The 12,682-nt window shown below is 45.5% G+C and overlaps 1 protein-coding gene across 1 annotated transcript in view; it reads right to left on the bottom strand.

Moving 5' to 3' along the window:
* Nucleotides 1-1,969: 1,969 nt before the first annotated feature.
* Nucleotides 1,970-12,682, bottom strand: part of dhx35 (DEAH-box helicase 35) — a 19,730-nt gene continuing 9,017 nt past the window's right edge. Inside the window, exons 14-21 of the mRNA XM_066671055.1 lie at nt 12,433-12,487; nt 10,572-10,762; nt 9,433-9,510; nt 8,949-9,078; nt 6,943-7,024; nt 6,588-6,659; nt 5,982-6,093; nt 1,970-5,897 (exon numbers count right to left, since the gene is read on the bottom strand). Of these exons, the coding sequence (XP_066527152.1) occupies nt 5,859-5,897; nt 5,982-6,093; nt 6,588-6,659; nt 6,943-7,024; nt 8,949-9,078; nt 9,433-9,510; nt 10,572-10,762; nt 12,433-12,487 (759 nt within the window). The 3' untranslated portion in view covers nt 1,970-5,858. The remainder of the gene's footprint in view (nt 5,898-5,981; nt 6,094-6,587; nt 6,660-6,942; nt 7,025-8,948; nt 9,079-9,432; nt 9,511-10,571; nt 10,763-12,432; nt 12,488-12,682) is intronic.

Genomic DNA, 12,682 nt, shown 5'->3' with positions numbered 1-12,682 from the left:
AATAATGGCAGGTTGTGTTCCTTATACAATTATAACATTAGTTCTCTAAAATCTTAAATATCTTAACCATATGTGATCATATGTGTTTCCCTTTTATTCTCAGCACATGGCATCACCCAATATCCATTTATGTCATTTCAGTTTGCCTGCATTGTTGTCTGCATTTTAGATCAGTAGTTATAAACTTAAAAAAGGTGTATGTTCATATCTACACTTTCTCTCTCACCTCAGATAAAAACAGCCCATCATTGCTGACTATGTTTTGAAGATCTACACACCACAGCAAGCAGCTGTTCTCACTGATGGTGTCCTGAATATGTTAGTAACAGACAGGAAACCACATTTGTCTTGTCTTCCTTTTTGTCCGATTAATAATCGATTAATCGAAAAAATAATCGACAGATTAATCGATTATCAAAATAATCATTAGTTGCCGCCCTAACTGGATACACCATTTACACCGTTTAACACTGGATACACAAGCTACACCGGATACACCGTTTACACTGGCTACACCATTTACAGCGGATACACCATTTACAGCAGATACACCATTTACAGCAGATAAACCGGATACACCGTTTACACTGGCTACACCATTTACAGCGGATACACCATTTACAGCAGATACACCATTTACAGCAGATAAACCGGATACACCGTTTAACACTGGATACACCATTTACATCGGATACACCGTTTATACTGGATACAACATTTACACCATTTACACTGGATACACCAGATACACCGTTTACAGCGGATACACCGTTTACACCAGATACACCGGTTACACCGTTTAACACTAGATACACCGTTTACACTGGATAAACCGGATACGCCATTTACAGCGGATACACCGTTTACAGCGGAGACACCGGATACACCGTTTAACACTGGATACACCATTTACACCGTTTACAGCGGAGACACCGGATACACCGTTTAACACTGGATACAATGTTTACAGCTGAGACACCGGATACACCGTTTAACAATGGATACACCATTTACACCGTTTACATCGGATACACTGGACACACCGTTTAATTCCACTACCTCCATGACACTTTTTCTGTTTCCATTTTATTTTATATTTATACTTGCTATTTATTTTATTTTATATCTTACTCTTCTATGTGGAACAGGTACTGGATGCTTTTGAACTTCCCTCTGGGAAAAAGAAAGAAAAAAGAAAAAGAAGAGAAAATGAAAAAAAGAATAAAGTAAGAGAAAAGAAAGTAAAAAGTAATAAAGTATGTATCTATCAGATGTGCTCCACATCCTGAGACTTGGAGAACTCTGATCCACAAAGCGACTGCTTTCCCCTCAGCTGTAAACCGCACAGTTTCACACTGGAGGGCTTCGTATAAAGACGTAAACCCCCTGACTCTCAACAGCAAGAATAAACACACACACACACACAGGTTTAGAGAAGGCTGACTGTGCAGGTTTATTGTCTGCGGAGGTTAGCGTTTACACAGTTCAACAGAAATCTGGAGGAAAGTCTAAAGTGGGTACATTATTCTCTACATTACTTTTTTAAAAAGGGGTTCTTCAAAGGTTCTTTAGCAGATGAAATGGTTCCGTGTAGAACCGCTGTGTTGTATAAGGCTCCACTAATGTTACGATGTCGTGGCGTTGGTGCTACGTTCAGCCATTTTCAAAAGAGCTGCTAAAAAGAACCATACACACCACATTCTCCATGAGTCCAGAGACCGTCTCCTCCACACACATGCTTCGGTCTTAAAAACGATGGTTCTACAAGGGTTCTTTATCGACGAAAATGGTTCTATATAGAACCCTGAACATGATTAATGGGTTCTTCAGGCTGATGGAGAACATGCTACAGAGGGTTCTGTACGGCACCAAAAAAAAAGTTCCTCTGTTGTAACAAGCTTAACATCGTAGCAACAGAGGAACCCTTTTTGGTGCTGTTTAGAACCCTCTATAGCACGTTCTCCATCAGCCTGAAGAACCCTTTAATCATGCAAAACGTCCTTCAAGAGTTCAGGGTTCTATACAGGACCATTTTCTTTACTAAAGAACCCTCACAGGACCATCTTTTCTAAGTGTTTTTAGGAATCATGGTTCATTGCTAAAGCCCCTTAAAGGACCCTCTTTTTTAAGAGCGTATTAATGATTCCCCAAGGTTTCACTACAGTCAGGGAGCACTAGCAGAGGGTCTCACAGTGTTAAAAGGGTTTCACTGGCCATGCAAACAGGCTCAGACCGGTTCCGAGCGGGAACCTCCGGAACCTGAACTAACTGGCTCATCTATGGACTACTGGAGGTTAATACTGTCCGTGTTTAGCCGGAGTATAATAACGTAGATCACCATGCAGAGGTCAGCTACAGCGTCCCAGCAGGGACTTCACTGAAACCAGAGCGGATGTGGAGATTGTGCTTGTTTCCCGTTGGAAAACGACCTGGGTTTAATGGAATGGTGGAAGCAGAGGAATGTTCAACACTGTGAATGAGTTACGCGTAAAAGAAAGCATCTTAAACATAGTTCACAGTCCACCTTTTGCTCCGCGTACTTCCTTATCCTCATCACACACGGCTCTTCAGCGCTCAGGACCTCCACAGAGCAAGTGCTGGTGTAGAGTGGATCAGACACAGCAGTGCTGCTGGAGTTTTTAAACCCTGTGTCCACTCTCTGTCCACTCTGTGAGACACTCCTCCCTCGTTGGTCCACCTTGTAGATGTAGAGTCAGAGACAGTAGCTCATCTGTCGCTGCACAGTGTGTGTCGCTCGTCCTCTAGTCCTTCATCAGTGACACAGGACGCTGTCGGCTGGATGTTTTTGGTCGGCGGACTGTTCTCAGGGGTTTAAAAACTCCAGCAGCACTGCTGTGTCTGATCCACTCTACACCAGCACAACACACACTAACACACCACCATCACGTCAGTGTCACTGCAGCGCTGAGAATGATCCACCACCACATCACACCTGCTCTGTGGGGGGTCCTGAGCGCTGTGGAACAGGGGGGAAGGGCGTAACAAAGTATGCAGAGCCACATATGGACTACAGTCTGTAAGTGTAGAAGTACACAGTGCCCCTGTGTGGTCAGTGAATGTACAACGCTTCAACGCTGCAGTCCAGGGTAAACACACTATGCACCAGTAAGAGTCCCTGGACAAAACTAACACTGCGTACTGATGCAATGGGGTTAGAATCGAGAGTCGGAAATTTGTCTGGTGCCCTTCAATTTCCACTTTTTCTCTTTTCTTTTAATGAGGAATTACACCTGCAGCAGCTACATTGAAGATGCTTTCTGTTCCCAAGAGTGTGACTTTGACACCTTTTCACTGAAACAACACTAGAACAAAACCTGCCACATTCAGTGAAGCAGTGACCCCAATGCTACACTCTCAACGACACATGAGCGATGACGAGACGTCCGAGGAGTTTGAGGCTGTTGTTCTACCTGGAGGAGTCAGTGCCGTAACTACCACACTGTAACGAAGGCTCATTTTTAGGCACTGGAGTAAAAATGGCACTTCCCTTTGGGTTTCACAGCTAACTAAGCTAACTTCACACACTTTATATAACGCAAAACCATGGAATATCACGTAATATTGAGCTAGATTTGGCACTAAATGGTGAGAAAGGCCACTAAATTTCATCTACACAGTATTTGACTGGGGGGGGATTTCAGTAGTCGGTCGAGTGGTCATTTCTGGGCTCATGCAAAACGATCCCGATCTAAAATCAAACGCATGTAGACACCAGCAGGACAAGCCCAAACCAGCAAAACGCTAACGAGATTAGCAACAGCTACTGAGGAGTGGAACACTGCAGAAACGTCAGGGAACAGGAGGAGATCACAGGGAGGGAAATGACTCCCCACTAGGGTCTTTCTAAAGGAATGAGCAGCTGGTGTTTTTAAAGGACAGGGGTCTGGAGAACAAACTCATCAGGAACACGGTGAGCCTGGTTAGAGCCCAGCGTTTACATCTCGTAGACACCTGGCCCTTTATTAAACACAGACTGCTGAACAAAACATGTACAAAAAAGATTTACAATTTCATTGTGCAATGTATAAATGTAATTCAAACAGGTTCCCACCATTTTGTCATTTTATGGAAATTGCTGTAAAGAGTGAAGGGTTTATTGGGCGCTGCGTTGGTTCTGAGCTCCTTCAGGAAACAGCTGCAGAAGACTGTGATGGGTTTGTTGAGTTCTCAGGGGGTCAGAAGAGGTTCTAAAGTTCTGAGAACCAACAAACAGAATCCATAACCAATAAATGTCATTTTGTAATTGAGAAAACTGTCATTAATATTCAGAGTTATAAACACAGGTTTGTAAACAGTATGTTTCTGTATATCATCCTCTATTTTGAGTGTAATATTCTTGAAAAATCCGTTTTCGTTTTCATTCGGCCTTTTCTCACTTGCGCTTCTCTTGGTCTCGCTTTCGCCTCCAGAAGATTCTCGCTTTTGACTTTTGACAGGGGGGCGGGATCTAGACAGTCATTGGTTGCTTAAGGTAAGCCCCGCCCACCCAGCTGATTCGGCACGCCCCACTACGTCAGCGAGAGCGCGGCAGTCTGACCCTAACTGGAAAAAGACCAACCCCCAAACACAGGTAAACTATTTTTAACGATTATGTCTTTTAGTAACGCACAGTTCCTCAGATGCTGAGAGTCAATTTCCAATCAGGGTTAGGATGTGCAGAATTGGTTCGGTGGGCGGGGCTTAACTTTAGCAGCCAATGACTGTCTAGAAACTTCTGGAGGCGAAAGCGAGACCGCTTCAAGAATAATATTCTTCAAGAATATTAAACTTAAAATAGACGATTATATAAAGAAAGAAACATTCTGTTTACAAATCAGTTACACGTCACTGGAGCTCAACACGCTTGGAGGAGGAACATGGCCCAGCGCGTACAGACACCCCCTGTAGGCCACCTCAAGTACTACTTGTCCGACAGTTCTCTCGCTCTCGCTGACGTAGCGGGGTGTGCAGAGTGGGCGGGACTTAACTTCAGCAGCCAATGACACTCTAGATCCCGACCCTCGCCAAAAGCGAGAACCTCCTGGAGGCGAAAGCGAGACCGAGGGAAGCGCAACTGAGAAAAAACGAAAAAATGAAAGCGGAGATGGAGTCTTTAAGAATATTACACTCAAAATAGTCGATTAAATACAGAAATAACTCTGAATATTAATGAGTTTCTCAATTACTAAATGACACTGATTGGTTATGGATTCTGTTTTTTTGGTTCTCAGAACTCAGAAGCTACAGTATTGTATCCAAAAAACACGTGCGAGTTCAGGTTGAGATCATTTACAGATTTAAAGAACATTAAAACACAAAGTACATAAATAATGAATTATTCGATTATTTTGTGTTGAATAAAATGACAGTCGTCATATTTAATACGACACGACTGTTACCATAAAACAGCAAAAGAGCGGGAGAATGTTTAAACAATTTTACGTTACACAATTAAAGCTTTAAAACGTATCTTTAAACCTGATAAAACTCAAACGTTTTGCCGTGGGCTTGACCTCTTTCCAACAGGAGTCTATCCTTCTCTGAACAAAAACACCTCAGTGTGTGTGAACATCATCTCCGTCCCTCGCACATTTCTGGCGCTAGGAAGCCATGCAGGATACGAAATAAACAGCATGCGGTCCAAAAACAACAGAAGCTCCTGACCCTCACTAACGTCCAGAGGACAGAAGCCTGCTCTATGTCCATCGTCGTGTGCTGGTACTAATCTGAACATGAAGAAATAAATATTTATAATACAACTATGTACACAAGAACAGGAGACAGAGTGCACTGTAGGGTTTTCAGGTGTTGGAGGACGCCTGCCTGTAGGGGGCAGCGTGGAGGAGGAGGAGGTCAGCTCAGAAGACCCTGCTCCGTTTACTGCCCAGAGAGCCGTGCTGAGGAGGGAAAAGAAAGGCTGAAATGAAAAGATGGACCTCAGGAAGTCATCTCCGTGTTCTCCGTGTGTTTGTGGACGTTACCTTGGCCTGTTTGTAGAAGTGAGGAGCCAGCTCCACCAGCCAGGCCGACTCCACCGCCGTCACGTCCCGCATGAAGTACTTGGAGGTCTGGACCACCTCGTTGAAGACCACCCTGTAATAAAACCGATACATTAGGACTGCTCTGATGACATAGTGAAGACCCGGGAGGTGTTCACACTTGTTTGAGTGTTAACATCTGGAACGTGAAGGAGTCGACAGTGCAGTTTCATTTCTGAGGTCTCTCTGATTCCACATTAACCCCAGGACCGCAATATCACTGCAAAATGTCGGCTCTCCCAGTTCTTAGACACCTTAAATACGCTGCCTACTGAGACACCCTAATCTGGCTGTATTTCAGCGAGATCTGAGGTTTAACTGTAGATAGATGTGGGTTCACTTTTTTGTGTTATAACTGATTATTAAGGTGTTTACAAACCAATAAATAACCATTAATAAACCGATTTCAAACAATTTACAAACCTTTACATGTGCCGCCTTAAACTAAAATGGAGCCCTGATTTGACTGACTTCAATCCTTCATCAAAACGTTTAAAACTCGTGGTCAGTTTGCTGCCAATTATCCGAAATCAGACCGGGTTCACGTACCACTTCTGAGGCTTCTCTCCATAAAGCACTGAGTTGGGGTGAATGTGGAGCTCCCGGTCGTCCCTTAAAGTCCTAAGAATAAAAAAAGGGGTCATCAGAAACATTACTTTAAGCATTTTACTGCTGTTTACAATTTTAAAACTTTTTAAATGATCTAAGACAACAGGGAACAAGATACAGGTCCATTAACGAACGTCAGTGGAGGTCAGAACATATGTAGATATATAAAAGAGTAAAGCATATCTAAGTACATACAACTACACAGTGAGTACATTTTTGTAAAAACACTGACAAACTGCATTAGGTGATGATGGCTAACAATGTAAAGGTGATTCAGAGGAACATAAGGCAGCACCTGTAAGATCCAGAGTGGTGCAGACGAGCTGCGTTCGCAAAGAATCCAGACACGATACACCGGAGAATCACATCGGGGTCACCTGCACAGGACCGAGAAAACCAGATCAGAGTTACACCTCTGTTAACACTTAAACACTATATTACTTTAGGGGAAAAAATCCAGCACCTTCTTCACAGTGGAACACAGTTCTGGTTCTTAATGAAACGTCTGTGACCTGCTTTTGTTCAAAGCCCCACAGCAGTGTTCTCCCCCTGTGTAAACAGCCCCTGTTCAGTACGCCCGCTTTCAGCACCTGTTCCTTTAAATGATAATGAGCCGCTCGCTGTTCACCCCGACCCCGAGCGCACAGCAGTGAGGAGCGAGGAGCAGAAGCTCTTTAGCTGTTTTCACTCTGTTCTCTTTCTTCTCCGCTCTCGTTTACTCAGTGCTCTTTCTTCTCCGCTCTCGTTTACTCAGTGCTCTTATTTCTCCGCGCTCGTTGTGCCTGTTTTGCTGCGTTTAACCTCGTCTTTGCGCTCTCACATAAACACGGGTCCAGCGCTGTGACTGGACAGACACAGACGAGGGGGCGGGGCCATTCTGAAGTCTCTGTACTTCACGTCAGAAAGCAGAGTCACAACGGCTCGTTTTATCCTCCGTTTTCTGACTTCGGCAGTCCACTGAAAATTGATTGTGGGGGGGTCTTGTTTCACAGTTTGTGGGTTGGTGGGCTCCAGATAAACACTGTAATAAGTGACTTTTATTATACTATGTCAATTTTACACTACATAACGATGTTTGGCAAGTCGATGCCATCTCCGGTGAAAATGATGTGCAGAAGAACATTTTGTTACAGGGGTTGTGCTGCATTCTGTTTGTCAAGATGTATTTATCTGAAGTTTGCGAGCAGGTTTACATTTAAGGAGTATTCAGAGAGAAAAAGAAAGGAGTGTGGTGTGTTCTCCCCGTGTCTGCGTGGGTTTCCTCCGGGTGACTGTCTGTGAGGAGTGTGGTGTGTTCTCTCTGTGTCTGCGTGGGTTTCCTCCGGGTGACTGTCTGTGAGGAGTGTGGTGTGTTCTCCCCGTGTCTGCGTGGGTTTCCTCCGGGTGACTGTCTGTGAGGAGTGTGGTGTGTTCTCCCCGTGTCTGCGTGGGTTTCCTCCGGGTGACTGTCTGTGAGGAGTGTAGTGTGTTCTCCCCTTGTCTGCGTGGGTTTCCTCCGGGTGACTGTCTGTGAGGAGTGTGGTGTGTTCTCCCCGTGTCTGCGTGGGTTTCCTCCGGGTGACTGTCTGTGAGGAGTGTGGTGTGTTCTCCCCGTGTCTGCGTGGGTTTCCTCCGGGTGACTGTCTGTGAGGAGTGTGGTGTGTTCTCCCCGTGTCTGCGTGGGTTTCCTCCGGGTGACTGTCTGTGAGGAGTGTGGTGTGTTCTCCCCGTGTCTGCGTGGGTTTCCTCCGGGTGACTGTCTGTGAGGAGTGTGGTGTGTTCTCCCCGTGTCTGCGTGGGTTTCCTCCGGGTGACTGTCTGTGAGGAGTGTGGTGTGTTCTCCCTGTTTCTGCGTGGGTTTCCTCCAGGTGACTGTCTGTGAGGAGTGTGGTGTGTTCTCTCTGTGTCTGCATGGGTTTCCTCCGGGTGACTGTCTGTGAGGAGTGTGGTGTGTTCTCTCTGTGTCTGCATGGGTTTCCTCCGGGTGCTCTGGTTTCCTCCCACACTCTTGCATCCAGACAGCAATGAAAAACTAGAGGACGAGTGAGTTTCTGGTTCCCGAATTATATTGATTTGTCAAATGACCACAAGCAAAAAGAATATAAAAGTAATGCTATATACCTGCAGCTGCCGTTAAAATCGTGAATCCAAAGTCTGAAAATGCTTATTGGGGGGTACCTATTGAGAAACACGTTCAGAGGCTAAATACGGTGCGCAGCAGGGCCCAAACTACTATTTTATCCGATGCAAGGCAAAATCTGCTTCCAGACAGAATTAACATGATCAGACTACCACTGAGGTGAGTCCTCAAAGTCCACTGACCTTCGCTGGACGTCCGTGGCACTTTAAACTTGTTGAGGAGCCGGCGCAGCTGCTCTCGGACCGTCGTGGCTCGGACCAGGCCTTTATAATTCAGAAAGTGCTCCTGACACCACTGGGAACTCTTCTGATGCTGCAGGACACAAAACACCAACAAACATTTACTGTAAACACACTCCACGCAGGGCTTTAGACTGGACACAGCTGCTCAACTTCCAGGCGTCTACTCTCAGCTCCAGTGCCCCCCTTTCACCCTGTTCGTGAAGCAAGTCCCCCAATGGACCCCCACGGAGCAGGTATGATGTGGGTGCTGGGCAGAGCTGAAACCAGGAGGTGGCCATAGTGTTGTGTCTGATTGGTGAAACATACCCAACAACTCTGCAGTTTAATATTTAAGCTCAATTTTTCTCTTTTATACACCACCTTCACTACTGTAACACTGTACTTTTCGGGGGATAAATAAAGGATCATTATCTACTCTTATTACCTTCACAAAAGCCTCGTAGACGTTCAGCATGGTCAGGTGGTCTCCCTCAGCCACAGCAAACTTCCTGTGCTCTCGGGCCTGGCGTTTAACAACACACACACACATACAGTAACTGCTCTACGTACAAACCTTTAATTTGAACAAACAAAGATGTAAACACCTGTTTCCAGGCACTTGTTTTGTATGATGTGTGTTAACTTCAGGGCGGCACATTGTTGGGTGTAGTGCACTGTCACTCGCTCTCGTCCAGAGAGAAGCTACACACTGGTGAAGACTGAGGTGACACAAAGGAAGATAAAGCACTTTTGGGGCTTAAAAATACAAGGCTTGAAGAGGACCTATCAACTAATGGCCCTTTTCCACTGCACGGCACCTAATCGTCTCTACACGCTTTTTGAGACATGGTCCCTCGTTGCTTTCCCATCACCAGAGTTTGACCTCTGAAATGTATCAATGATGTCTCAATCCCTGTCTCTAACAGGAACAGTGGGCTTTGGAAACCACAACGGCGGCGGTAATGTTAAGCGGTGTTTACTCATGGTGTATCGGCGTGTTGTTGTTGTTTGGGACTGAACACAGCTCCGTCATCAGTTCAGACAGATCAGTAGAGTTTGTTCCTTCCTTGTTGCAGCGTCCAGCTCTCGCTGGATTCTTTCGTCGGCCACCGATCCAAGGAGCGTTTGAACCTCTTCAAAAGACCACGGCGTAATTTTACGAGCTGCCGTCGTGAGTCGGATAAAAACAAACGTGATCTCTGCTGCAGCTGGAGATTTTACAAATGGAGAGTTGGTGCTGGTCGTCTGCGTTGCGTGGCATAGAGTGACGACTCTCTCTGGACAATCAGCGCTCTGCAAGGTTTACACGCCACGGTTTAGTCCCTACTCGACTCGCTCTGAACCACGAGAGAACAGCCACTAAACAAGAACCCGCTTCCAGAACCAGGACCTGATTCACCTGAAAAAGCTGAGTAGAGTGCATTAGGAACCTTGCAGTGGAAAAGCACCAGAAGACAATCTATATTTACTGTATTTCTCATCTGCTGTTGTGAACGTAGCACTGCGTCCTGGAGGAACTATATTTTGTCCGTAAACTCGACTCTAAGTATGTAACGGAACCAAGAGAGGGATAAGAAAACTTACGGCCGTTTTCTTCTGATCCGACGGCACCACAAAGATGTTCTGGATCTGCATCATCGCTGCGATGGTGACGATCTCCTTGGAGCAGCCGAAGTTTCCCGACTCCAGAAGCATCTTCGCGAACATAGGGCTGAGGGGGAACTCGGCCATTCGGACCCCCATCGGCTCCGTCAGACGCCCATACTGATCCAGACCTCAACCAACCCAACACTTACCGGTTATTATTATTCACTGATAACTTTTATCGGTTGACACTATGTTGCATCATTGGGGAGCTACTGATTTGCTTGTACTACCACAGACCTAGACCCCCGGACTTTGAGGACTACCCCGGCGAAGGAAACTCCATCCTGAAGGGTCTGAACTGAGTTCGCTGGGGATCGTGAAGCGAGTCTGCTCAGCTGGAACAGCATCAGTCCATGATGCAGAGCGGACCTGGTTTGTATCCCATCTCTAGTGAGTATAAGGTTCCCAAGATTGTGCGCTGCAGTTCCCCAGGGTACAAGGATTGTCTCCTCGCTTAACAGCACTGCCACTCTGCTCCTCCAGGTTGGAGATTCTTTAAAGAGGGAGTCCCTTTCTGAGTTTCAGAGTTCCTCAGAGTCCAGGGAGCTGGGTCTGTGTTAGTGCCAGCAGACCAGTGGCTCCCCTGGTGATAATATCCATAGTTAACAGTCATCTCAGGAATTTGGAGTACAAATAAAATGACTGTAACACATGTAACATGTACTGAAAGTGTGTGTGTATAACCAGAAGCGCCATATTCGGCTATTTCTAATTTCATTTGTTGCCCGTTTTTAATTTTGAAATTCTGATATTCGTTGTTTCATTTTTTGCAGATCAATAAATGTAGCTATTGATAAAGACAAAGCTCCACTCACCTGTACTCAGACTCTCCACACACTTAAAAATAACACTACAAAGGGTTCTTTGAACGTTGCCACAGAAAAACCACTTATGCTTCCATCAAGAACCATGTTTGTTAAAGGCGTGCAAGTGGGAAAAACCTTTTAAAGGTTAGATATCGGCATGATGTAAAGGACGTTTCAGACCACAGAGCGAGTCATTTAAAAAACAAGAAACCTGACTAGCACCCGTGACTTTCTGTGCAAACCTTAGCTACTTTTAATCGCTGGTAGCACGACTCGTTAGAACACCAGGACTGACCGCGAGCGGGAGACGCAGCTCTCTCTCCTCGACGTGGCTCGTCTGCTCCAGAGACGGAGCTGAACTCCTGAACTGACATCACATAATTGATCGAGGCATTCAGCTTTATTTAAACAGTAAAGGCGTCTTATGAATGTTCGACACGGGACCGAAGGCGCGAATGGACCCAGAAATGGCGAAACGTCACGTGTGGCGTCACATTTAACAATTCATTCCTGAGCTTGTAGAGAAAGTATATTAGTTCTCCTGATGTTTTAGGTTTTTGCGATGGTATCGCTGCAGTATCGTATCGAGATATTTAGGCAAGTATCTTATCGAAGGTCATAGTTTGGTATCGTGACAATACTAACACTCACAAATATTGTGTTTTTACTGTTCGTATCGATATCGGAATTATATCGTATCGACCAAAATTAAGATATATATCGTGATATAAATTCTGCCCGTATCGTCCAGCCCTATTGTGGATACACAGCTTGTATAGACCTCCATAGAACAGCACTGACCAGGAAAAAAGGTCACCACACCCTGTGTTAAGCGCTGAGGAGGCTGTGGAGCGGTGGAACTGTGTTCTCTGGAGGGATGGCGCTCTATCCAGGACCTGACCTCACCACTGTTTGTGTTGCTGAATATCATCAGAGTCACACAGAAAATGTCCAACCTGTTCAGTAAGGCTGAGAGTCCAGACTCCTCTTACCTCCGAGAGCGTAGAGTAACTCCAGAGCCTGCACCATGGACTGAGCCGGCGGCGGCTGAAACACAAAACAAACCTTCAATTTAGTGGCTTCTATGGAATCGCCTTAAACCCTATACATTTATTAGAGCTAGAGATTCACTTTTCAACTCCCTGAAAATAAAACACACTTCTGTAGGGGGCTGTAGGGTGGAGGACTAATGTCACACACACAGCACCAAGCTCAAGTTCCCACAACACACTTGTGAAGGTG

This window comes from Hoplias malabaricus, chromosome 5 (assembly GCF_029633855.1).
Source record: "Hoplias malabaricus isolate fHopMal1 chromosome 5, fHopMal1.hap1, whole genome shotgun sequence".
Lineage (NCBI taxonomy): Eukaryota > Metazoa > Chordata > Actinopteri > Characiformes > Erythrinidae > Hoplias > Hoplias malabaricus.
This window is presented reverse-complemented; position numbering and strand designations above follow the sequence as displayed.